This window comes from Eurytemora carolleeae, unplaced genomic scaffold, assembly GCF_000591075.1.
Source record: "Eurytemora carolleeae unplaced genomic scaffold, Eaff_2.0 scaffold1005, whole genome shotgun sequence".
NCBI classification, from domain to species: domain Eukaryota; kingdom Metazoa; phylum Arthropoda; class Copepoda; order Calanoida; family Temoridae; genus Eurytemora; species Eurytemora carolleeae.
The window spans coordinates 51,821-78,792 of record NW_019397285.1 but is presented as its reverse complement, the minus strand read 5'-3'; the positions used below and the strand labels follow the sequence as shown (position 1 = coordinate 78,792).

The following is a 26,972-nucleotide window of genomic DNA, read 5'->3' as shown; positions in this document are numbered from 1 at the left end:
GACAACAATTCAAACCTAACATTTAGATCTGAAATAAAATATAATGTCAAAAAAATTCAGGTACGTTCAACAGCTTCTGGTAGAAAACAACAGTTTTAACTCTAAGACAAACACCTTAACTAAGTTCAAAGTTTCAGAATCCATCTGAACAAATTTAAAATTGAAACTTCTTTACAGGGATTGTAAACTTAATGTAAACTGACTCTTAATTTTTAGAGTGGCATGTCCGATTAACGATAGTGGTGCCTTTAACAGCTGTTCTGATCAAAAATACATTTTTACTTTAAAAACTTAAATTTTCCCTTGTGATGAATTAGGCATTTCCTTCTTTAAACGAGATGTTACTTGCAATAAAACTACAGTCCCTTTAAATCAGAAAAAATATATGGTAAGAAAAAGACGACTAGTAACACATGCTATAAAGGTTGTGAAACAAGATGTTTGATACAGGTTGAGTAAAATTCAGTTTGTTGTCGTATCTCCGACTGAGTACTCCAGACTGCAAGGTGAACTAGAGCTTGCTCTCTATTAGACAGATGACAGATATTTCGGACCACATTCTCGTTCAAAGACAACTAAATATACAATATACATTACATATATTATTTACTTTAACTATGCGGGGATAAAAAGAATAATCTTAGTATGAACCCCCGCCCCTTCGTGGTTTATTGGATTATGGCCGATGAGCCAATTTTTCAATCTCGGCATATTTTTGAAGAAATCGGTAATATTCGTTAAAGGATAGATCTGGGAAGATTAACAAAAAACTATAAAAATTTGGCGAGAAAAATTAAAATAACTAAAAATATAACATAGATACAAATTTAAATTAATCAATAAAACTGGAGAATGTTATCTATTGAAGGAGAGTTGAGTCTACCTGTGCTTTATATTCTAGATGCATGTTAATAACCCAGTCTCTTAGTTCTCTAACATTCACAATATTATTTTTCAATTCTATACATTCTCCCTCTCCCACCAGGTTAGAGAGGGCAGCCAACCGTGACCTCGCAACCTCAACATCATTTACAACCTCCTGGAGCTCTCTCAACACGTCGGTCAACCCCTCACAGGCCTGCTGTAAACTATCGTCGGCCGGCAGAGGTTCCCGCTCTTTCTCAGCAGGATAAAGGTTGGTCAAAATATCCTTTAGTAGAATTTGACCGGCGCGCACTTTAACCTTCCAGAGATCCAAGGATATATTTAATTTCTTTAATGCTGATTCCACTTTACTAGAGTCCATTGTTTGGTCTGAAAGTTTATTTAACATGTTATCACAGCTAGCAGGGGAGGTACGTCGCAGGTACATTCTAGTATACGTAGAGTATTGCATAAAGATAGGAAGAAAGAATTATTAAAAAGAAAATCATCAATCAAAGTTCAAAGTTGAGAAAAATGGAAAAAGAAGAAAAAGAAAGAGGAAACTGATCAAGAAGAAGACACAATGATGAAAAGCTTAGAATACTGAAATTAAGAATATAGAGTAGTAGAAAAATCAATGATAAAGGACGAATGATCTTCTAAACACGTTTCTGAGGTTTAGCTTGAGGAAGATTGGTCCGACTATTCTTCTTCTGAAGAATTTTAGCCATCTCATGGTTAAAGGTTGAGTGGAGGAGAAGGTTTAATACTCCAGCTCTTCTAGACATTGCTTCCTTCTCCTAAAATATAGTGGAAGGTAGAAGGGAGATAATACTTCCTTCTCTAGTTCTTAGATTCCCTAATAAACGCCCCCTTAACCCACGTTGCTATCCCAATGAAGGATTTCGTAACTTTCTCAGATATATCACAATCAAAAATAAAATGAAGAACTAAAACATGAAATCCAACCTGTCTCTCTTTCTCTAGAAGTTCGTCAAGTTTTAACCACTGTCTAACCCTGTCCATGTCGAGCTCGGCGCGCTTAAGCTTCTCCCAGCAGTAGTGCTCGTTACACGCTTTACGGGATAACCGGCAGTATTCACCCGAACTCTTAACAAGAATCAATCAATAAATCAATCAATCAATCAATCAATCAATAAATCAATCAATAAATCAATCAATAAATCAATCAATCTATAAATCGGTCAAAATCCACCAAAACTATTAAGAATTTATTAAATAAAGTACTGTATTTTTTGAACCCAGAAAAATTACAGGGTTGAATATTTTCCTGAAAAATCCCCTCTATACTTATTTGTTCCCAAGAAGATAGGAATAGTGTATGGAATACGGATATTCAAGAATTCTCTATAAATTTCCGAACTTGAATAAAAAAAACTCTTAATTCGACCTTAACACTTTTTTTACCACGTTAGATACTTTTCCCCGACATTTTTTTCCGCGTCATGGAAAAGTATTGTAAATTGTTTTTATGGAGGACGGGGTGGGGGGGGAGTTGATAAATATTTTTCAAGAAATATACACCCCGAAATTCTATTTTACCTGGAACACGTGTTTAGTAAGAGGATAGCCGCAAACCTCTGAATCCGACATCTTAAGATCCTTGGTATGCTCAGGGCAAATCACGCGCAGACGCTTACAGTACGTTCCTGGCAAGATTAAAACCTTAATCAATGGGGAATATTTTTTTGGAATTCCCTCACCTCTCTTGCCATGGGGAAAACTGTTCAAGGTTTTTAGTGGGAGGATTGAAAAATAAGGCATCAACCCAGATCCATTTCCAGTCTCTTTTCATAATTAATGCCCAAAAATTTATTTATTTCACCGGCAGCGATAAAAAACCTCAAAAATGATTCCACCTTACTGGGTGAGAACTGGATGTTTAAAGGTAGGAAGGTTAATAATCCATTTTTAAACAAATCAAAGAGAATAGTGTTTTCTTCGTTTATTAACTATTTTTTACCAGTTTGTGGATTGAAGAAGTCACAAAACATCTGATATCCTTCGATCTTTGTTTTATACATTGATCCAAATGATGTCTGAGACTCAATCTTGTTAAAGCAGGATTCCATGTGACGAATAGCGATCCTCGCGGGGATATCTTTGCCGCAACTGAAACAAAAAGGTTAGCATTAGTTTTGTAAGGTCATTTAACATTAAGTTCTCCTGTTTTAGTTAATCTTAAGATTATTTAAACTTTAGTTTGTATCCAGAAAAGTGTCTAAAATTCAACCAATCAGAGTGGTGTATGTAGAATTCTGAACTGCAAATCAGAACCAGGAAATTTTGAATTTTGCGCGCATTTAATGATAGAAGTCTCATTGGTCGGAGTTCAGTAGGGATATCAAAAAGATGGAAAAAGAGCGGCCTACGCAGAAATCAGAAGTTTCCACAGTGGATAGTCAGATTAAGCAATCGGTATTAGGCTTTCCCAATTCTAAAGTTTTAAGATCTAAATATAAGTTTAAGATCTATAATGCATAAGTTTTATTACATCAATAACATTTCCTATATTAAAGAATAAAACTATTTCCAAGTTTTTCAAAATTCTTGCAAGATTTAGTGAAATCGACATTAAGAGTGGATACAGGAGAAAACATTGCTTCCTCCTGAAAAAGGGAGAACATTTTCAAAATTACAAATATTACGATTACAACAAGTTACAATAAATTACAAAATAACGTTAAAATCCTTGCCATAACCTTTAAAATTATAAACAAGGTTCGAAGTAGTTTTTTTACATCTTTATGTCTTTTGAGTAAGTTTTTCCAATCTATATAATCATTTCATCAGATTAATAATAATAAGAATCTAAACTTAGTATTGCAAAGTTTCAAATTCACATATTGTATACAAAATAATTATCTAAACCAAAACCGCATTATTATCCTTGCCACAAATAAGGAAAAATTGCGTACAGGATTTAAATAGTTTCTTGGCGTATTTTGATTAAGTTTTTACATGCTAGATTCTTCTTTAGATTAAGATTTTTTGGAAAGAATCCTATACTACTGCAATACCCAGGAATTATCTAAAGCTTTCAATTTGTCCTGGAGGGGGGGGGGGGGACATTTTTTTTCTTCAGAGATGGCTCTGTGCCTTCTGGGGGCCCCAAACCGCTCTGGAAACCATAGGTTTCAGTGATCCATAGGGGGGGCTAAGCTCAAATACCCCCCCCCTGGATATGCCCCCCTGACTGCGTACCTGATACAGTTGATTGCTCCTCCGCTGCCTCGAACCTCTTCATCCTCGTCTGACGAATCCTCAGCATTGTGCTCGATCAAGGTCATGCTTTTACCTCTACAATCAATCAATAATTTTAAAGTCAATCAATCAATCAATCGCGCAATTATCCTAAGCAACAAAAGACAGTCACATGTTGAATTAGTTTCTTTAAAAGATTAATAACGATGAGAAAATTGTTATTTTTATCAAATATTTGATAAATCAATCCACAAGTTCAAGAGTAGCAGCAAACAACTGTTTTTCAGACAAAGGTGTCAAGTGTACTGTTGTGAATCGGGTAAGCAACTCATCAAATAAAAGGTAACTTGAAATTACGTCGACCGAAAAAAAGAAGAAAAAAATAATCATTGCTCGTACTTTGTGATAGTGGTTTCCAGCTTCTCCGCGTCTCTGTCGAGCTCCTCCAGCCTCTGCTTAGCAACTAGGATCTCCTGCCGTATACTCTCTAACTCCTTACTAATCAATCAATCAATCAATCAATCAATCAATCAATCAATCAATCAATCAATCAATCAATCAATCAATAAATCAGTCAATCAGTCAATCAAAAATTTATCAATGATCATGCATTCCATCAATTTCTCAATCAGTTAATCTGTCATTCAATCAATCAATCGATCATTACATTACTTTTTAATAGAATTCCTATGAAGTGTGAGTGACCGTAATTATGAGTTAGAAGATATATCTATCATTAACAAAAAAATTTATGAAAAAATATCATGACGTGTATTAAATTGAAAATAAAAAATGATGTTTACCCATTTTTACTCTCTGCTTTACAGCTGGTCATATTCCACTCTCGGATACGCTCAGGAAGAGTTTGGTATATTCTAGAATAAATATTTACTTTTACCATTTTACAATTGCGGGGGGAGGGGCATCAACAGGAAAAATTTCCCCCAAAAACCATTCAAAAAAAACATAAAAACGTTAGAAAAACATTATCTTTTTGAATGCCAAAATATTAAAATTTTACACCAACCGACAAAAATTAACTCTTCCTTGACCAAATTAACATTTTTTACCTATTCAGCAAATAATACCGTATAAGAACAAAAAAATTCAAGAGGGGTGGGATAAAAATTGTTTTTATTAAAATTTGTGCTCTTGACATGTGTTACCTAAGATATACTACAATGAGTCCATATTGCTCTGAGCAGTATTTGCTCCCAACCCTGGCATATAGTTTACCTAAGAGATGCCACAGTGAGTCCGCATTGATCTGAGCAGTATTTGCTCCCAACCCTGGCACAGTTTATACAGTCCATCCCATAGCATTGACGAGGAGCAAGGTCATGAACCTCTTCATCTTCAGAGGAACCGTAATCCGGCCTCCAAGCACGCTTCCTATGTACAAATTAACTAGTCAGACTAATATTACATAATTTTTCTTTATTCAAGATGACCTACTTAGATTTGCGAGACCAAATAAGATACAGAATAGTGAATTTACAATGGATAATAAAAATCAGACTTCTGCTAAACTATTCCTTTGTCCGTTTGGGCAGGGGTTTACATTTGTCAGAATTGATTTTGTGTCCTTTTTTATATGTCATAATACCCCAAAGTCAAATACTTTCTCCAGATCAACAAGAGACCTCTCGCAAAAATTCCCAATAAATAAGGGAAACATTTTATTACGTGGAGGAAAAGGACAAACATACTCCTTTGAACTAAGGAAAAGAAACCACTTTCAGACTAATGAAAATATGGAAGATAAAGAACTTGCCGTTTATTTGATCCTTGTTCTTTAAGAGGTTTACGCTTGAGACTAGGAGGAGGCTGAACAGCTGCTGGCTTCCAATCATCCTCGCTGGAGGACTAGACGGAGGACACCATTATAACAATATGTAGATTCAAGGAGGCCGGAGGATAAAGGTGACAAAACTACATTGAAATATATGTAAGTAAAACTTAAGTTTCAAGTTATAAAAAATATATCGGACGTTAATTAAGAGACTTTGACCAAACCCCGTTCATCCAGCACCCAGAGATGGAATTTAAAGAATTTGAGCCGTGGTTTAAATCCGCCAAAACCCGGTTTAAACTTAGCGCCGGCTTAAATCTTGAAACATTTGATACAATTTTAAGTGGAACCAACCATATTTAAACCGCGGCTTAAATTTAAACCGCCGCTCAAATTCTTAAAATTCGGCCACTGATGTATTAATTGTAATAAAACATATAAATCAGAAATTTTACTTTTCAAAGCAAGAAATGTGAAATTATTAATTTATTTCTAAAATGGTTTCCTGAGATAAACTGACTAGCTCTTTTGACGGTGCACTTTTCGTCTTTTCTGGTTCATGTCTAAATATTCAACTTTTCTTATTTATTTTGATATTATCTTCAAAAATAAACAAATATTAACATATTGCGCAGGCCTGATTATGCTTGACAAACATGATAGCAAATTGAATTGAAACAAAAGGAATTTATTTATTTTTATTATTTATATAGTTTTATTTACTTACTTTGCTTTGTTTTCGGTTGACTGAGATTTTTCTTTCTTTTCCTTCTCTTTGGCTTCTTTTCTTTTCCTTTCTGCTTCTTCTTCCTCTTTTTCTTTCCTTTTTTCTTCGCGCAGTTTCTGTCTTTCCTTTTGGAGTTCTTTCTCTTTCCGTCTAGCTTTTTCTTTTTCTGCTTCTTCTAGTTTTTCTTTTTCTTTCTCCTTGTTTTTATCATTGCCTTTGTCTGCATCCTCATCACTGTCAGATATAACTGGTTTAGATTTTTTCTCCTTCTTCTCCTCCTTCTCCTTCCTTTCATCCCTATCCTTATCCTCATGTTTACTTTTGTGTTTATGTTTCTTTTCATCTTTTCTTTCATCTCTATCCTTCTTATTCTTTTTCTCTTTGTGTTTGTGCCTTTCTTTGCTCCGCTCTCTTTCTCTTTCCTTATCCCAGTTCTTCTTTTTCTCTTTCGACTTCTTTTCCTTTTCACTGTGATCTTCTCTTCTTTCCTTCTTAGTGGTCTGATTTAGTTCTTTCAGCTTCTCAGTATATTTGGATTTAAAAACAACTTCAAGTTTGGGATTCTTCTTCCGACATTCCTAATTCACAACAAATTAATTAGTTAACATTATATTCTCAAAACAATACAATTTACAAAACAATACAAGTCTGGGTAAAAAATTGTATACTAATAAAATAGAAAAACTTTGTCATACCTTGCAGAAGAATTTCTTGATATATTTAGACTCCTGAGCAGTAACCTGAGAATAATAGACTGAATCAGACTGAATTTGTCTTGAGAAAAAAAATTATTAAACATGTTCTTTTTCTGTTTAAATGATAATAAAATCATCTTTGCAGGGTTAAAAGTGAAAAAAAAATCTGAGAATCTTTTTTAATGAACAAAATGTTCATAATAAAGAGAAATCAAAGGGATAGATCACTTCATAATACATAAATGTTTTCCGTTTACCGTCAAATTTAAGATATATCAATAAAGAAAATAAAAATGAAAATTTTTTTAAAATCCATGAATCCTATATTATTTTTGCAAAAACGTGACCGTTATTTGAGCGATAAAATTTGTTTTGAAGTATTCCTAATTGAGCAAAATTGGTTTTGTGTCTGTTTCGAATTTGTGAACAATTCCATTACAAGAACCAATATTTTAACTTACATTTATACAGTCTCCGTGATACCACTCCTCACAGTGATCACATCCTCTGCAATTTAATTAAAGTTTAAAAGCGTGAAAAACCGGACAATATGTGAACAAAAGGTTCTGTAATTAAACTTGGTAGGAATGGTTTTACTAAAAGTTTTGATATCTATTTTTTTGTTGCTTTAATTTATATAAATGTTAAAATACGATAGTTTACTTCATTCAATTTTAATTACTTAAAAACATTCTGAAAAGTATGAAATAAAAATAGCAGTTAACAGCTGCGTTCACGGATACCATATTTCATGTTACAAAAAATCAAACGCTTATATAATAACAGCTGGTCGATTAATTAGAACAGTTTAGGGTTCACTGTCGATTTATGACTAAGATTAGTTGACAGGTTTGTGAGGTTAGTACACGTATACTTATGAAACCGGGATACATATACTTAAATTATCTACCCGCTTCCTGCTTCCTGAAAATAAGTATAGAACTTACATACTATTGTGACGATTCAGGACAGAACAGGAACTTGCTTCAGTAAATAACACATATTTGAGTAGTTAACAACAATTTGACCCTTCTCATTAGTTCCACTTTCAGTTGAATGCTAACATTTTAAGGAAGAAGGAAACCAGGAGTGACTAATATGATCCCATTCCCCCCTCATTTAAAATCTTTATTCAGCAGAAGTTAGGAATGTTAAAATACTTTTAGGTTTTACTCGCCGATTGGGGAACATAAATAAAATTTTGATAAAACGTAAGAAAAAAGACCAATTTTTCATTTTTAACTCTCAGATCTTCAAAAATGATTAGTGATTACCCAATTGGGAGAAATTCTGAAAAATATACACCCCTGATAGGAAAACAAAAAAGGAAAAAAAGTTTTGCTTAAATCCCTCGATCCCAATAACTGCAGTACTAACAAAAAACCTTGTTGTATCTTCCTTAATTTAAACTAATGAATATTCAGTCAAGACTAAAAATAATACACTCTCTAAAAGTAAAGCGCTTGTTTTAAAAAGTTGCATATATTGAAGATGATGAAATCTGAAACTTACATCATGAACCTAGAAACGTCAGAGCTCCGGCAAATGCAATAAATCACCTCCTCAGAACTCATTTTTTATCTGAAACAATAGTGCAGAAACGCAAGCCAGCAAATTCCGACTATATTCCGTGTATTATTGGGAATCAACATAAAGATATTTAAAATTTAAAAAAGGAAAAAAAAAATTTTATCTGGAAAGTAAAACTTTGGTGAGTTAAAAACAACATGTTAAAAAAGGAATTAGGTTAGAAAATCGGCTTAACTCTAAAGGGAAATACAACAGAGGTTAAAATAACATAAAAAATTGTTGTTAGTACTTTGTCTTCATTTTCATTTATCTGCTTCCGGTTTTCTGGAATCTCTCTGGTTTCCATTCATCTGTTAGGATTTTTCTTGAATGTCTTCTTTTCCAACCAACTTCTATACTTTCAATTTTCCTAATATTATCCCCGAGAAGAAACTTCTCTATGTTGTAAATATCGAGATCAACTCATACAGATTTAAAAATTAGTTTCTCTGCCCGCGATTTAAAAAATTCGGGGAAATACGGCTCGAGTTCAAGCTGTCGTTGGACCTTATTTACGGCTTGAGCTTTCGGATCCAAGCTGCATCTTATTTTCCACCGAGTTGAATTCAAAAAACCGGTTTAATATTCTATTTGGTAGATTTTCATGGAAGGAATTGGCGCATTCCCAGTTTTTTTTATGAAAAAAAGACGCAACATCGGGCCTTATTCTCCACTAAAACCAACCAAGGTCGGTTTTATTTTCATTGGGCCTAACTCCTTAAGTCGAGCCGAAGATCTTGCAGCTGTCAATCACGTGACACAAGCTGTCGTTAGAGTTGGGTGGAAGATTGGGTCTTAAAGTCGGGTTTAAGAAATTACGACTCGAGCCGAAGCTTTTAAATCGCGGGCTCAGATTTAAGACTAGTTTAAGTTTCTCTGCAATATCACGTGATAACTTTAATTGAGGGATTAAATATTTTAAAGTGCCCAAATTGGTTATCGAAATCAAGTGATAAAGATTAACAAAATTCACACAAAACCTCTTTTTGTAAAGCTAAATAAATAGTAAAACCTTCATACATTTGAGAGGTATAAAGAAACTTGAACTATTAACATAATATTGAAGTTGACACTATTAGAAGTAATTATGTTATACTTGTTCAGTGATAAGAATAAGAATAATTATACGATCTGATAGGGAACCCGACATGGAACCCCCAGACCGCCCTCAGGGTGCAGAGCATCAACATGCAGTCTGCGGTCTGGAATAGTTTCAAACAATTATTTTAGCTAAACTCTCCAGTTTTTACGACAGATAATATATTTCCTTAAAAAGTTTATAAATTTTTTGCGTTTTTTAAACAGCTCGAGGTTTTGGTAAAATATTCTAATCCATAAAGCTATAAAATAGGAAGACTGATATACTCAACATCAACACGTAATAATATTTAAATGTCGTCTTCCAATTCATTAATTTAACGGGTTCCACTGTGCCAACTTATTCACGACGTACTCACGCTATATAAAATCGTGAATACTCTCTTTACAGCGAAAGTTAGAATAAGGATGTTACTTGCTGGCGCAAAGAATTTGCATCCTTATTGATTATATACTGATGATATTCAAAACTAATATTAAATCCTAAAATAATAAAATAACAAAGTTATGAAGTATGAATTCCCTTTAACCTTTATTGAAAAAAAGTAAGTTTGTAATACAAAAATGAATTATGAAATACAATGAAAAATAAATCAAGGAACAGAATTCAGCTCAAAATTCTCCGAAAATTAAATCGGCCAGGTTAAAATGGAATGAATGGCGACATGAAGTGTGTTAAAAAGTTCAAAGAATTTAGCCTTGAGTTTCTGTTGAAGAATTAAGACAAACATAAAAAAGATGAAAAATATGGGATGTGAGCGCGGTGGCGGCAAAGCTTATCGTAGCATTTTTATCTAAATATATAAATATATAATCTTTTGAAAACTAAAGAAAAAATTCCTAATTTGATTGTTAATGTTTACATAAAACATAACACAAAGCTGGCAACTTTTAAATGGTTTTATTTCAATCTTTCCTCGCAGTGAGGTAATAATAAATTTTTAACAATTCAGTTGTGACCAGAAACTAGAATATTTGAGTGAGATAGCGTTTACATCGATTGAACTTGACATTGCCAATGTTGATTTTTAAATAAAGAATTTAAGTTTAAAGGGACTGTAAAATTTCAAGTGACCCTCCATGCAAAGATGGCAATGCCGATTTATAACGGTACCCTTAAAAGCAATGTCTGATAAAGAATAAAATTGATATATGAATTTAGAACTGTTCATTTCAATGTGGTTTCTCTACAAAAGTGACTTCCGCATTTCTACTGCAGGAAAACATTAAAGAATTTTTAAACTAAAAAAAGACTTTATCTTCAACATTATTTATCAGATAAATATTTAAAAAAAATTGAGTTCAACTGATTACATCAAGTGAATTCTAATTAATATTTAGCTGAAGATTATATGTATATATCCCTGATGATTAAATATCCTTGAGCTCAGCTGGGAGTTCGTTTTTAGGATGCTTGTTCTCAAAATGCTGTTTGTACGTCTTAGGGTCCGGCATCAGGGACTAAACACAGAAAAATAGATTTTTTTTAATACGTTCTTATTAATTATTGGGGCAAGTAATCTAATATTCACCACCTTAAACCCACATTCGTTATCTTATTTTGTTAAATTTGATATGAAACCAAATTGGTCAAATATCTTGTTTTAGACTGACAAGACAATCCAATTGCAGTTTCAATTTAAATGTAAAGCAATTTAATTCTAATGTGAGAAAAAAACTCTTTTTTTTTCTGTGATAAACCCATGGAACAGTTTGCCAGACTATATTAAAGAGTCTAAAACCTTAAACATTTTCAAAGACAGTTACGATGATCATGTGAAAAATGTCGAGCATATATATATATATATATAGTGAAAAATATCAAGTTTAAGAATCGCTCTTTATTACCAAAAATGGTATCTAAGCGAAACCAGAACAATAAAACAATGTAACAAATCAAATTGGATTTGATTTGAGGAGGACATTGCACAAAGCCACAAAAAATCTGATCAGTCATAAAATTATAATTATCTTTAAAGAGAAGCTTAGGCATTGAATTAGTTTTATTTACCTTGCAGAGCACACAACTTGACTTCAAGGCAGCCATGGCAGCCTAAAATAAAAATTATTAATCTTTAAGAAAAGCTTTAGGACACCTTATTTTAAAGACCTATAAATGAAATCATCAGACCGCCATAAGGTAAGAGGAGCAATAGGCCTCCTCTCAATAATTTACCACTTAAATGCCTTGTAATAAAAAAAAATTTATTCTGTAACTATGTTTTTTTTTAATTGTTTCTGATCAAATCCAAGATATATTTTGATCAAACAAAAACAAAAAGCAAAAGGTGTAAATTTTTAGAATGATTTTTGATACTTTGGCCGGGAGGAAGGGGGGGGGGGAATGAAAAATTTGACAACAGTTTTTTTCATTCTTTTTAAAGCTTTCATTAATTTTCCCCTTAAACACATTTCTTCTCCAATTCACCGAATAAAACCCTAAAATAATACAAACATACATAACTTCTGGGAGCAAACCAACTATTGTTATAGAAAAATGTTATGAGGTGAACTCCTACCTTCTTCTGATCAGCTGCAGTATGACCGGCAGCTTTCTTCAGCTTGGCCGACTTCTCAGCAGCTTTCTGCTGGGACTGGATCTTCTGCTGACCACGAGCCATTTTATTTTTCTGAAATAATGTTTATAATTTAATTTTTAAGCTTTAAGTGTCAAGCTTGTCCAAACAAACAATTCCAATCACGATAGGTTCAGGTATAAACATATGTTGGGATTAAGAGCCTTTTAAGGGACTGTAAGCGTAATTTCAAGGACCACTTGGATGCAAATATGGCAATGCCCGATTTTCAACGGAACCCTTAAAAACTTATTCTGGTCAATTATGAATTAGGTATTAATGTTAATAATTTGAAAACTAATTATTTCTAATTGTGATTTATTTACGAAAGTGACTTGCGCATTTCTACCGCAGGAAAACTTGAAGGAATTGTCTAACTTTAATCCTGGTAGAACAAAAGTATCTTCCACATTTTTAATCAGATAAGGATTTAAAGGGTACCGTACGCGTTGTGAATGGACCATTCCAATCATTGCAGGTGGGGTCACTTGAAATTACGTTTACAGTCCCTTTAATGTTGCATTTTCCTCTGGTCATAAATGCGCCAAATACGCCGAATGTGTACACTGTACAGTTAAAGATCTTTAAGCTTGTAGTAGTTAAGCGCGTTTACTGTCCACGAATCCTCCACTCCTTTACTGTAGTTACGCACAAATCTAAACATGGAAATTGAATTAATTTGAACTGATTTGAGGTCATAACTTTTGTATGAGATGTCCTTTGTCCAAAACTGCAACACCTTGATATGCTTAGCCTTGATGCACAGAAAACGTACTTTCGTGGACTCGAACCAAATCAAATCATGGAATGTAGGTATTTCTTTGAGCTCGATAAAAAAACAAAAAGGAGGTTTAAGTCCCAAAAGAATTGCGGATTTACACTTTACAACATCACATTGACCTTAACAGAAATCCAAAACAATATTAACCTAATCTATAGGACTAGAAAAGAAAACAGATTATTGCTTTCTGAAGGAATTAACAATAAAAAAAAACTCCGACCTCTGATTTTTTAAAATATAAATTAAATAACTGATTTATCCTACAGATAAAAAAAATGTTTAATACTTTTTCTTACCTAAAGTTAAGAATGGTTGGACCTCTCTCCTTGTCTAAAATTTCTTTGATTTGAGTAGGAGTCCGTTCTTCATCAACTAAATATTACAAGATCAATCATTGATTTATTTAATTTGAGTAGGCAACCGTTCTTCATCAACTAAATATTACAAAATCAATCATTGATTTCTTTGATTTGAGTAGGAGTCCGTTCTTCATCAACTAAATATTACATGATCAACATGAGTTTGTTTAAGTTGAGTCGGAGTCCGTTCTTCATCAACTAAATATTATAAAATCAATAATTGGTTTCTTTAATTTGAGTAGGAGTCTTTTCCCCGTTTTTGATTTCTCCGTAATAATGGGAAGTTGATTTAATTTCAAATCAGAAATGTGTTTTTTAAGAATATGCATTAAAGCGTACAGATATTATGATAATTTATTTTTTAACTTAGCCCAACCCATCTACATTTAAAAAATTCGAAATAACCTTATATAACCTGACCTATTTGAAGATAGTTCTTAAAGGCATGACCGACCCAGGAACATTCAACTGACCGGCCATACGCCCCATTCTCGTCCGGGTCATCGTCCATCATTATCCCAATCTAAATAAACATTGTCAACTTTTTTACTAAACTAAAATAAATCGTCCATCTGTATCTAAATCTAAACAAAAGTCGTCTCCTATTTTATTAAAACAAAAATAAATCGTCCATCTGTATCTAAATCTAAACAAAAGTCGTCCCCTATTTTATTAAAACAAAAATAAATCGTCCATCATTATCCCAATCTAAATAAACATCGTCCACTAATTAAACTAGACTGAAAATAAATCGTCTAGCATGCAGTATCCCAATTTAAATATATTTCCTGTTAAAGATAATCATGGTTTCCCGGAATCCTTATACCCGGGTACGTTTTCATTCAGGATTCAGTAAAAGAACAAACCCTAGACGTGGATGATATACGTATCACAGAGGCTGGTTCTGAGGGGTGGGATTATCTAGGCCAGAATAATAATATTCTTATAATAATAATAATAATAATGATAATAACCTGGTAAAGAAAACTGTAATAAATATCATCCTCCGTTAGATTTAACTCCGATCTCTCAGATATTGAGAATAAACTACACAATATGAGATTTAACAAATATCATTAGGGGTTTAAAAATCTTGAAATGTCGGGACGTTTTATTCGCTCGTACCACAGAATTTCAAAAGGTTTAAAAATAGAACAGAATTATCAAAATACAACTAAAGGGCAATTTCTGTTAATTCATTCTTTAAACCCCATTTAACAAACAAAAACAACTTCATTTTTGACAAAACTATATAATTAGAGAATCAAAAAAATGTTTTTAGAACCTATAGCCAGAACAAGGTAAAGAAAGATGTGTATGACTGCATTAACAAATGAAAATATTGAGAACTTTTTTCTTTCGTGGAATCTTTCCTAAGATTTTTCTTGACTATGTTAATACACTCCGGCGTACAGGCCTGGTCTAGAGAACTCAGATCTCCTGAACTCAGGCAATGGGAGACATGAACGGCAGCAAACTAGGCCAGTGTATAATCTTTACACCAGGGATACTACAGTTGGACCAACAGAACTGTGAAATAGAAAGACGACATTTTATGTGCATCTTATGTGTATTAAATGATGCTATAACGGAAATAGTTTAACCAGTAGTTTGGAATTAAACTTAATAAGTGAAGTGGGTATGTGTACAATTGTTGTGTTTCATGTTCGTTGTTCTTTTCAAAATAATTATAGTCGTCTTTATGTTTCACAGTTTTACAAGTCTCACTGAACATTACTACAGGGAATAAGGAACCCCAAAATGGAAAACTCAACGCTGTGTATATAATGAACAAGTATATCAAAATATGGTTGTTAGCAAAACCATCATACTTCAATAAATCTGATGTACGAAGTAAATGGGGGGATAATCAAATAAAATAATGCTTCTATCTTCAAACTGAAAAACCATGATCATTTGTAAAACCAAAACGTCAACCAAACTTTTTTCGTTTTTCGATAGGGGTTTGGAGAGGGTCTAAGATGAAAGTAGAGATTAGACATTCCTTGGCACCTTTAACGAACTCCTTAACTGAGAAATCCTTGTCGAAGTATGGTCTTATCAGAGTTCTGCTCAGTAACCCGTTCCTAGAAAGTATTTGTGTTCTCTTTAAACATGCACTTAAACAAGATAAAAAGTTTTCTTTAAAAATGTATTTCTTTAAATCTCAAATATGCTGTCTAGATTAGGGAGAACGATCGAACCAGAGTTACTATACGATGCTAAAAACATTACTCCCTCACAATGAAAAAGAAACTGAACAGGTACAGCGTTTCCCACTGAGTATGAAACGTTAAAGACGACCTAAAACATACGACAGAAATGATAAAATTGCTCCCTCCAATGTGTTGAATAATATATTGTTCTTTAATGGTATCTTTGATGATTATTCAAAGAAAGAAACAAGTTTACAATTGCACAGAACCATTGATGTAAGAAACACAGTTGTCTCTGAAGTCTCTTCCTTCGTTGGTTACCCTGTCTCAAAACATGATAAATATAAGATTAAAAATTCTAGTCTCATTTTATTTTCCGTTTTCCCCCATAATAGGATTAGAAAAATTAAGTTTTAACATCGTTTATTCTGAATTGAAAACATTGTAACATTTCTACCTGAAGGTATTTGTGATTTTAGGAAGATAAAGGTGGGGGAACTCCATCAGCTCGGGAATATACCCTCTGGATACGGAAGACAAGGAAAAGTAAGATTTTAAAATTGAAAAAGGTTTCTGTCGAGAAGGCTGTAGAATATATTGGTGTCCAAATTGAGCAAGGCAACTGTGAGCACGGAATGTGGAATTTACTGTGCTCGATAAACTTCTGCTTCCCACAATCAAATCCTAAAGAAGATAAAAAAATAAGATAACAAAAACAAATATTTTTTTCATAAGCTTTACCTGGTGTTCAAAAGAACGCAAAATGTGTCTAGATGAAATTTTCATGCTTCTGAAAAAAATAAACTTAAAACTTTCTTCTCTTTCCACCACGACCACCACCGCCTCTCTGTTTATTATTATTCCCGCCGCGTCCCCGGCTTCCGAAATATTTCCTTTTCCCGGATTTTTTTGATTGCTCGGAAGATTTTTGCTTCTCCACCGCCTGCGGTTTTATGGTAGTAACACCGTCTGCATTGTCCTCTGCCTGTTCGTTTTCCTTTTTGCATTTGAAGGCTGGGAGATGACACCTCACACAATCGGCACAATGGACATAGGTTTCCTTCACACACCGGGAACAGTCCGGACAATGGACGTACGGTCTCCCGTCCTTAACATTTAAGATTCAATTTCAGTCATTGAGGTTTAGCGATTCGACCTCAGTTCTTAGCATTTAATTATTTTATTTCAATACTTAGCATTCAGAGATTCATTTTCAGTCCTTGACTTTTAAGAGATTCAATCTCAGTGCTTGGCATTAAAATATTTTATTTCAGTTCTTAACATTGAAAGCTAGATTCATTTTAAATTTAAAGATTCAATTATAATCCTCAACATTTTAAAATTCAATTGCAGTCCTTAACAATTAAAGTTTCATTTTCAGTCATTAACATTTAATGATTTAATTTCAGCCCTTAAAAAAAATTTACATTTTTAAAACATAAAAGATTGGATTAACAAAATGGTGAAAACACAAAAGTGAAAACAAACAATAGCACGTTGGGAAATGACATGAATTTTATTACAACTCGCATAGGTGAAAAATAGTTTTTTTAATTCTAAAAAAAAGTTTAAATTCTTACTTTGGATGTGCAAGCATTGCACTCTTTGCAATGTATGTTTGTAGAACTAACATAGAACCCACAATCGGTACACTGTTTATACTCATCAGCATTCGGCAGCGGCAGGGAACTAACAGATATATTTTATAAGATAAGATAAAGATCTTAAATAAAATATTATTTGGTATAATTAATCTTATAAAAAGAGCTGCAACAACGGAACCCTGTAGGTCCTTATATAGCAACAATCGTCAAGATATCGTTTTTCGTTCATAAAAATGATGGATGCATTCTGAAAATTACTTTATACGTCTTTGTAGCGTTTAATCCGCAAATCACTTTTGCGTATAACCCATATTTGGAAATTATCAATTTTTAGAAAGATAACGAGGATTATTCACCTCATTTTGCTCAGACAAAGTTTTATATAAAAAGTCTACCTGAGAGGAATATTGGTGAAAAATCTGACCGGAGAGCCCAGGTTTCTCCCTCCCTCTCCTCCACTATACTCCTTGTGGTTGATATAGCTCACCCTGTACTCACACATCTCCAGACCCAATCCAAGCTCCTGGAAAAATAAAATATATAAGATGAAAACTCGAATCTGGATAAAAAAAAAACAATCCGAATCTGTATTAGAATCGTATTGAGGTATCAAGGAGCGGTATAAAGGAATTAAGATTAAGGATCAAGGATCAAGAATTAAAGTTCTAGGAATCAAGAATCAAGGATCAAGGATCAAGGATCAAGGATCAAGGATCAAGGATCAAGAATCAAGAATCAAGAATCAAGAATCAAGAATCAAGAATCAAGAATCAAGAATCAAGAATCAAGAATCAAGAATCAAGAATTCGGGATACAGAATTTTGTATTAAGCTATTCCTTTTGATCCATAGATCAAGGACCCACGAATTAGAATCAAAATTCAGGGAGAAAGGAACAAAACTTAAATCGAGGATCAAGGATCAAAGAATAAAGATCAAGGTTCAATGAAAAAGAATAAGTGATCAGGATTAAGACTAAGGATGAAGATAAAACTGAGAATGTCTTGCTATTAAATTTTTTCGGTGAGTATACGGTGAATGATATGAAATTTTGATCAGCTTATTTTTGATTTTTAAATTAATTCTTTTGTATTAAAACTCATTTGTTACAACAACTGTACATATGACTTTAAATAGGCCAGTAGAATTTATTAGGGTATTTGGTGTTTTTCTTACTCGTCAGTATATCCGTCCTTGAAATCACCTTCAGTTTCCTCTCCATAAAATAAGGAAATATCCAGCAGAGTTTAGGTTTAGAAACCCCCCGGCCCATCTCCTGCTCCAGGATTGACTGGATGGACTGGATGGTGTGGTGGATCAGCTCCATCCTGCCTCCGAATGGAGGATCCAAGAAGATTGTCAGGTTGGAGCCAGCACTACGAATGAAGGAGCGAAGACGATTTTTAGCAACATCTCCGTGGAAGAAATGAAAATTCATCATGTTAAACCAACAGAACTGTTCAGGACTCAATAATCCTAAAATAGAAAAAAAGAGATTGCAAAAAAGCCAAAGTTTCAAATGTTACAAAAACTGATAGCTGAAAAATGTATGAAAGATTGCATATATTGAACTAACCTAAATATCTAGTATCTATATCCAAAAAGAGTTTTTTTATTGATCCAGGAAGAGCTTCATACAGTGTCGGAGTTCCGATACAGAGAACATGCGTCCCTCCAGTTTTCTTCACAACCTTGAGCAGGTAATCGCGACTTGACTCAGAGAAGAAGAACTGCGCCTCCTTCTTATTCTCAGCCTTTGCCTCCAATATTCTGGACGGCGTGGAGAGATCTGCGGCAGAGAACCGTGTAATGGTGTGGTCCTCATGACCGGTTTTATCACAAATTATTTCACATTTTTGGCAGAAGAATCCATCTTGTTTTTGGCTGGACCGAAAATCGATGAAATGTTTATATCTCTCCGCGTGGTTTTTATGTTTAAGAAATCGGTTTTCTTGTTCAGTCCAATTCATACGCTTTCCTGGCGTAATCTTTGAACTTTTATCAACATGGAATCCGCAAGTTTTCTTATCTCTGTACGCAGAACACGAGTAGTATTTACGCTTCTTTCCTAAATATTATAAAATTGAGACAAGGGCGAGGTTTAATTCTAGAATACTAAAATTATAGACAGGGTAATAACCTTTGGGATGGGAGAAACAACTTTTATTTGAATTTTCAAAATACTTAATTTAAAAAAAATATCTTCAAATAATAAAAATATGATGGTCTATTTGATTCATGTTTTATTGTCTGCATTAAAAATAACATTGGAATAAAAATATTTAAAAAATATCTCGGAAATATAAAATAAATAAATTGACCAAAGATTTTTAAAATAATAAAATTAAAAAGTTAATTAGAAAATGTTGCCGTTGATTGATTGTAAGAAATACGGATGGTTTGATTTAACAATTAATAAAATTAATAATTCACCTTTTACACTGTCCTTGAATAGAACTGTCGGCCCATGAGGACACCTAAAAAAAACTAAGTAAAAACAAACTTTTTATACAAATACTTTTAAGTTTTCTTAATCCACTTCCCCCCCCCCTTCACCATCAATACTGCCAATTCTTTGGTTTACCTTGGGTTTCTAGCAAGATCCTCAAGACTAACCTCAGTCTTACTCGCTTTTTCCATTTTCTCTTGAAACATAATTTTATATAAATTCAGAGTTTAAGGATATTTATTACAGTGCTAAGCAGACTAATATAATTTAGGACCCAGTAGGTTAGATCTGTACCACCAATAATAAATTAAAGATGTACGTTGAATTTTTGTACATGAAGTACATGGGATATAGATCTAACTGCTGGAAAGACTATGTATAGTACGGATCTACCAAGTAGTTGGTGTACTAGGTTTAAGACCTACAGCCTGAGGGTCAACGTTGAAATCCTGGGAGAAGTAATCTCCGGGAGCAGTTCTTTCATACTTGGGATCAGGTTTAGGGAAGTTAGGATTATTGGGTCCGGTCATAGGCTTAGCTCTGAGCACCTTCCATCCTCCAGCAACCTTCCAGTCCTCTCCTACATACAGAGCATAGTAGGACAAATACCAGGTCGCAACCAGACCAAACAACATCCTTCCACCTAACCATCTGGTAACAAACGCATTCTTAAGACCCATGGCAGGACGGAGAGCTTTTTCAAACGCTTCTCCGGGGACGTTCCACAGTCGTCGGAGAGGATTGAGCATTACCTTCCTGAACTCTGGGTTGTCCCACATATGGAAGAGATGATAGGACTGATCTCTGGCGGAAAGCTGAGAAGCTTTCAGGAACTTAGCTCTGTACTCTCGATCTATATCAGTAAAAAGACCTGGAGCAACACGCTTCCTGGTGTCTCCAAACATGCCCTGGACATCACGGATGGATCGTCCACTCCCATCATGGTAGGGTGGAGGTGGTTCTACGTGTCCCATTATTCTGAAAAAATCATCCCTTGGGATAAATTTGCTCATTTATGTGAAAATAGAGAATCTTGACAGGCAATAATAACTCCAAAAATGTGTCAGATTCTTTACACAACTGAATTACTTTTAGTTTAGAATGCAAAAAAAAACTTATCTTCAGTTAAATATCGCTTGAAAAATACATGTAAATTGTACAATCATCATTATACTGGTACTGCACAGACAAAACAGTTATTAATTGTTTCTGAATAGTGAACCTAGGACATTTTACAATACTGGCTAATGGCTGAATGAAAAAAAAAACTTAAAATTGACTGGTTTCTCAAATCAAACACAGGTGCGTATTTTGTATCAACCCCCCCCCCCCCCTCCTCTGAAACAAGAATTAAAAGGAAGTTTTAAGAAATTTAACTTACAAAAGATATGAAGAATGAGGATTCAATACTGAAAAATAATGCAAGTTTTTAACCACCAGGTCAAATCACGCAACTGTGTCTACATGATTGAAACTAAATCACTCGCAAAATACTAAGAAAGTTTCAAACTTGGAAAGTTGAGTTCTAACTGTTCTTTTTTCAAGCAGAATTGATAAGTGGGAAAAAATGTGCTACAATGAACAGAAAAAAAGCTCCAACTTGCCAAATCTGCCATTTCTAAAGAAAAGGAATAAATAAATCTGCTGAGAAGAATTGAACAGTTTGGTTTCTGCTTCTCTATTGATGATCTCAACAATCCAAGAAGTTTGCAGCCATCAGTAGTTCAAGGGCAATCTCAGGAGGAATAGAGAACTCCGGGATTTCAGTAGAACTGTTGGTATATCTCACCTATACACAATATAAGTATCAGGAGTGGTATATACTATACATCTTCGGGGAAAATGAAAAATTGGATATTGACGGCAAAAATAATTAATTACCAAGTTCATCAAAAATATGGTCTTTCAAGAAAATATATATATACCCCCGTTTTTTCAGCCAGGATCAAAAAGTTTTATAATGTACGAAAAAAGTCTTTAGTTTTACCTTGTACGTAAAGTACATGCAGACCTTCTGCAGTACATGGGAAGGAATCTCTCTGAAGTTAACCTGAAAATATAATAAATAAGCCAGGGTTCAGTCAAATTGAAATCAATATTAGATTGGCCGACGACGGTTTAATGAGTCTCTAAAATTAATTTTGCAAAACTATTTTTTTTAGTTTTTCAGCAAAAATTCAACAAATCAAAATCCGCAATCAAATCAACTCCACAGTAAACTGAAGACGTAATTACAAGTGCCTTCCATTTAAAGGGACCGTTCACTTATTTTGGTGATTTCATGGTAAACTAAATAACCTATTAGCAATTCATTGGTGTTCGTCTTACTTTTCAATGACGACTGTGGCCTGAAAAAAGCCAATTTATCATTCAGAATTCAGAAGGGTATCATACCTTTGCACTGGAATTCTAAAAGATAAATCGACTTTTTTCTCCGGTCATCGATATCTTTGAAAAGTAAGACTAATACTAAAGAATACCTGATAGACTAATTAGTTTACCATGAAATTACGAAAATAAGTGAACGGTCCATTTAAAGAAGAGTTAAATGTTCGAGTCACACCGGTACAACATTTACAATTTTGTCGGATAAAGATTGAATGAGATATCCATGATTTCTATCTAAAAAATTGGCTATTCTGGGACATTTTCTGACAAGAAAAGCGAAAATATCTGAAACATAATTGATCGGATAATGGAACTTCTTGTGAATCGGTAATGCCCCCTTTTTGAAAAAAAGGTCACTCGATTTTACAACAACAGTTCTTTTGAAGAGTTTGAATATTGAGGAAAATTGTTAAAAAAATATTAATAGAAACAAAATATCGTAGTTTGCTTAAAATTATGAAATTCTTCTTTCTTCATTTTTAATTTTTACCTCGTTTGTCTCATTTTCTGCGAATTGACCGGGACCAGAAAGCATAGCCTAGGAAATATAAGGAACATAAAAAATAATACAATTCTCTTCATCTCACAAACTGAACAGTCTTTCATTATCCCAATTTCATTTTTACTCAACGACTTGTAAACGCGATGCTAGTAAAAATAAACTTTTTTATTTGTTTCCCCAAACCCAGTGCTTAGGATGCGGATCCGTTGGATCCGCAAGATTTTGGCTTCCTGGATCCGGAACCGGATCAGCAAAAATATGCAGATCCATCAAAAACTGCGAAATAAACTTTTTACCCCTAAAACCCAAATCTGAACTTTGAAAAAAGGGAGATTATAAAAATCCCAAGCACTGCCCAAACCAAAATAACACTATTTTACCAACAGGTCATACTAAATTAAACCAATTTAATTCTTACAAATTCTATAAGGAATAGTATCTGTCTGTATACGACATAATCAAATTAATTAAGTATTAAAAATATTTAGAATATAGGTACTGCAGAACAAAATTAATATGGTTTTGACCTCTTGTCTTTAATTTTTAGCAAGGTGTAAATACATTGGNATTTCACGAAGCTCTGCTCTAGAGACAAAAATAAAAATTTGACGCCAAAGGGTAACTTATAAAACTAAATTGATTCTTAGTGACGAAAATTTATCTATTATCCTGAAAAACCATCACATTCCCAGAAATTAAATAATCTCTGCTAACCTTAATAGTTCCAGATGTAAGAGCATTGTCTCTCTTAACAATAAACTCATGACCATCACTGCTGATTAGTTTCACATACCTAGATATCAAAAGTTTCTTATTAAATGTTGGCCTGAGCCTCAACTTCTCCTTCAGAAACAGAGCAACCTCCTTCGACTGTATATCTTAACCTAACCAAAACTGGAATAGTGTATAAACGGAAGTTTGCACTTTATAAGAAGTGCAGTTGGTCTAATAAGTTTGTACTTATGTTAATGTTTTCCACGTTGATGTAATAATTTGATTCTTGGAAACCAAAACATTTGTAGGAACTCCCATAACAGCATTAAATAACACGTTGTACAATTGTCAAAAAAAAATAATAAATAAATAACATTAAGTTAAGAATGTAACATATAAAAAATACAAATCTTACATGGCATCAGGACCCTCACATCCCCCGAAAGTAGAGTCTGCTGAAGTGTCCATTTTGTCGGTAGTCATTATACCTGCAACAAAACAGATGTACCAGTTTTAGCGTTTAAAAGTAACTTCTTAAGCCGTCATTTATCCCTCGTAATTTCGCGGATTTAACTTGGCACAACTTTTCAATTTCGACCAGACAAATCCTCCATGAGAAGACAGGGGCGTTGTAAGGGTCCAAAAATCGTTCTAGACAGTTTAATATGGGATGATGACATGCTCAAGTATCCGCATGAAAACATCGTGAATAGAAAAAAAAAACATTATTCCTAAATAAAATAATAAGATATCGTTTCATATTTTTAATTTCATTCTAATGTAAAATCTTTAAGAAAATTAGTTAAAAGTCAGTAAGTTTAAATTAACAAAGAAATACACACATATGTACTTTGTTATGTTGTAGCAATTAGGGACTGAAAATATTGATTGAGACATTCTTGTTTATTACTTTCAACGTTAACTGTTCAGTCTTGAAAACGTAGTATTAAAAACGCTGTGTTTGATGAATTCAATGCGACATTTTTAACGCAGAATGACGAGGGGTATGGCGCGTTGCCGCGTCATGCTGTGTTATCCATTTCTTGACTACAGGGTCCTGCGGTTTGCGGTCTATAATCTTATTAAAAGTATTAGAATTAAGAGTCTAGCGGTTTATAATATTCCAAACTTTCCCAAATTCCATCATTTAATCGAAATACAGGATTCTAATCCCCAAATCTAAAAATAAAATTATCCCATGTCATCCCGTTTCCCCCCCCCCCCCCACCTCCCACAAACAGAAGCACGAAGGGCTTAAGATGCAATCTTGCAAATGAATGAAAAGAATTGCAGATTTTCACCATGAGCGCCATGATTAAAAAGAATGAAATGGGAAATTAGCTGATTAGTGTGTTAGATTAAGAATGGTTTAAAGGAATTCTAACCAGGGGCGTATTCAGGGGGGGGGGCTCTGGGGGCTAAGCCCCCCCTGGACCAGTGAAATCTATTGATTTTAGGGGATTTTCAGCTGCCCCAACGGGTGCTGAGCCCCCCCCTGGAAAAAAAATATAAGCCCTCCCCCTGGACACATTCCTGAATACACCTCTGAATTCTAACAATAAATACCGTTGGCGATCTGTTTCTGATTTGATGATTGGTTTATCTTTCTGTCAATTGAGCGAATGAGTTAAAAGCCTAATCCGGTCTCTCAAAAGTTCCTGTTTCTTGTAACCTTTTTATGGTCTGCAATTCCTGATCCTGTTAATTAAAATATTCGAGGTTCGTGATGATCTTTGAACGGATTTTTTGCCACAAACTCAAATATTATAAACCCTAAATCTTTGCACCGAGTGGTGCAAACATATTTTAAACTTGGAATATACCAATTAAGAATTTAAAGTTTGCAGATATCTACGAGTACTCTATAAACTTAACACAATTATAAAATACAGTTCAGAACTTTTTTTACATTAAATGTTTACAATAGCCTTTAGCCTTGAGAATTGAGAAAGATAAAAATATATTTTTTAAAACTAACTAGTATAATAAAATTTCTACAATTGTGAAGCAGAAATAGATTCGCAGATCATAAATCAGAAACCGTTATCATAGATTCACATTTTTTAATCAAACCATCAAATTTCAAATCTAGGGTATTTCCACATTATAAATGGTTTACAACCCTTTCAACCTTTAACTGATGTAGAAAAACCACAATTGAAAATAGATATCGATAGATAGATAAAGTTTATTGCTAAAATACATGTATCTGTGTACAGAACGAGTTTACAATTACAAATTGATGATTATTTTAACAGTACAAGTATAAAGCAACTAGCCTTAGAGGGCGCTTCGCGCCCATCTTCTAAATTAATTGTGAACATGTTCTCTTTGTGTACATCGTAAAACAAAACAAAAATAATTCGCGGATTTTCATAAATAAAGCTTAAAGATTTTTTACATTTATAAGTTATATTATTAGATTTTTGTTTTAGAAAACCTGGATATTTTCTTCATCCTGAAGTCAAGATTAAGAAGTCAGGATTAAGCCTTAAGCTCCATCAAATGCAGTCCTACAGATGAATTCAATTCATCTTCGATATCCCGCGGTGTTCATACCCTGCAGGGATAAATTTATCCTCAAATTTAGAAGTGCCCAAATTGGATATTATCATATTGTGATCCATCAAGTGTTAAAAGATTCTACAAAGTTTCAACTTCTGATCCTACTTTATTCATTTGAAGAAGATGAATTCTACCTTATGCCTGAAACTGTCCAAAACTAAAACTTTGCTACGTAATAAGAGGATTCACAAGTGTGACAAACATTGCACATCTCAGTTTTATAAAAAAAGAAATCCTGCAAAATTTAGATAATTTTTCTATTTTTTTTGGGGCAAATTTAAAGCCATAGCAAATTCATGGGCATATACAGTGGCTTCATTTGTTTTATTATCATGGCTCAATACATACATACATGACACATGTTTCCCTGCATTTTTACAGTGAGAACCAGAAATCTGTGAAATAGGAAGACGACTTTTTGACTCAAGTTATGATTTTAAATAGTTCAATGAACAAGAAGCACAACAATGTTAATTTTAGACTACTGAAAGTAATACCATTTATAATGTAAAAACATCGAATACACTTAAATATTGTTTTAATGTCGTCTTCCTAGTCCAATGATTATCTGGTTTTCCCTGTAGTGAATTGTATTTTTAATCCTTTTATAAATTTAATTTATTTTAATTTAAAATTAATTCCAAAACGTTATTATCATTATTTTTTTTTTATATTTATCAATTTTCTTTTTAAAATTTGTTGTACAAATGACACAGATAAGACAAAAGGTATTATTGACTTAAAGGTCAGAAATTTTTGAATATGTTTTTTATCTTGATACATATTACATGCTCATTTAAACTCTTGTTTTGTGCATCAAGCAATATGTAAAAGGTTTAAACAAAGGAGTACATCTTTTATCCTATCTGTGGAATCAGTGATACATATGATTTCATCAATATTTTATAA

At 33.4% G+C, this 26,972-nt stretch overlaps 7 protein-coding genes across 7 annotated transcripts; all 7 read right to left on the bottom strand.

The window, feature by feature from the left end:
• Window positions 1-29: 29 nt before the first annotated feature.
• Window positions 30-1,360, bottom strand: LOC111713263 (uncharacterized). Its single transcript, XM_023488095.1, has 2 exons — window positions 884-1,360; window positions 30-575 (listed from the first exon to the last, which is right to left on the bottom strand). Exons 1-2 carry the CDS (start codon window positions 1,334-1,336, stop codon window positions 417-419), a joined length of 612 nt encoding a protein of 203 aa, XP_023343863.1. The 5' UTR covers window positions 1,337-1,360; the 3' UTR covers window positions 30-416.
• LOC111713256 (CXXC-type zinc finger protein 1) lies at window positions 1,254-26,890 on the bottom strand. The gene is made up of 17 exons (XM_023488089.1): window positions 26,875-26,890; window positions 25,716-25,719; window positions 23,312-23,318; window positions 8,816-8,884; window positions 7,765-7,810; window positions 7,304-7,348; window positions 6,609-7,186; window positions 6,387-6,444; window positions 5,864-5,955; window positions 5,326-5,481; window positions 4,893-4,964; window positions 4,489-4,587; window positions 4,090-4,185; window positions 2,849-2,997; window positions 2,428-2,534; window positions 1,834-1,974; window positions 1,254-1,664 (listed from the first exon to the last, which is right to left on the bottom strand). Exons 4-17 carry the CDS (start codon window positions 8,875-8,877, stop codon window positions 1,524-1,526), a joined length of 1,842 nt encoding a protein of 613 aa, XP_023343857.1. The 5' UTR covers window positions 8,878-8,884; window positions 23,312-23,318; window positions 25,716-25,719; window positions 26,875-26,890; the 3' UTR covers window positions 1,254-1,523.
• On the bottom strand, window positions 11,335-12,716 carry LOC111713265 (zinc finger protein 706). Its single transcript, XM_023488097.1, has 3 exons — window positions 12,490-12,716; window positions 11,982-12,023; window positions 11,335-11,431 (listed from the first exon to the last, which is right to left on the bottom strand). The coding sequence occupies exons 1-3, from the start codon at window positions 12,589-12,591 to the stop codon at window positions 11,342-11,344; spliced, it is 234 nt and encodes a 77-aa protein (XP_023343865.1). The 5' UTR covers window positions 12,592-12,716; the 3' UTR covers window positions 11,335-11,341.
• Window positions 12,818-16,628, bottom strand: LOC111713258 (m-AAA protease-interacting protein 1, mitochondrial). Its single transcript, XM_023488091.1, has 8 exons — window positions 16,584-16,628; window positions 16,300-16,526; window positions 15,692-15,773; window positions 15,060-15,163; window positions 14,661-14,733; window positions 14,107-14,209; window positions 13,624-13,699; window positions 12,818-13,202 (listed from the first exon to the last, which is right to left on the bottom strand). The coding sequence occupies exons 1-8, from the start codon at window positions 16,626-16,628 to the stop codon at window positions 13,121-13,123; spliced, it is 792 nt and encodes a 263-aa protein (XP_023343859.1). The 3' UTR covers window positions 12,818-13,120.
• On the bottom strand, window positions 16,631-20,121 carry LOC111713257 (zinc finger CCHC domain-containing protein 4). The gene is made up of 7 exons (XM_023488090.1): window positions 20,030-20,121; window positions 19,879-19,922; window positions 19,022-19,513; window positions 18,650-18,921; window positions 17,842-17,969; window positions 17,423-17,531; window positions 16,631-16,950 (listed from the first exon to the last, which is right to left on the bottom strand). Exons 1-7 carry the CDS (start codon window positions 20,098-20,100, stop codon window positions 16,648-16,650), a joined length of 1,419 nt encoding a protein of 472 aa, XP_023343858.1. The 5' UTR covers window positions 20,101-20,121; the 3' UTR covers window positions 16,631-16,647.
• Window positions 20,092-20,923, bottom strand: LOC111713261 (uncharacterized). The gene has a single exon (XM_023488094.1). The coding sequence runs from the start codon at window positions 20,905-20,907 to the stop codon at window positions 20,284-20,286; it is 624 nt and encodes a 207-aa protein (XP_023343862.1). The 5' UTR covers window positions 20,908-20,923; the 3' UTR covers window positions 20,092-20,283.
• Window positions 20,871-23,986, bottom strand: LOC111713264 (elongin-C). Its single transcript, XM_023488096.1, has 5 exons — window positions 23,914-23,986; window positions 23,499-23,577; window positions 22,773-22,820; window positions 21,882-21,944; window positions 20,871-21,683 (listed from the first exon to the last, which is right to left on the bottom strand). The coding sequence occupies exons 1-5, from the start codon at window positions 23,979-23,981 to the stop codon at window positions 21,585-21,587; spliced, it is 357 nt and encodes a 118-aa protein (XP_023343864.1). The 5' UTR covers window positions 23,982-23,986; the 3' UTR covers window positions 20,871-21,584.
• Window positions 26,891-26,972: the final 82 nt, after the last annotated feature.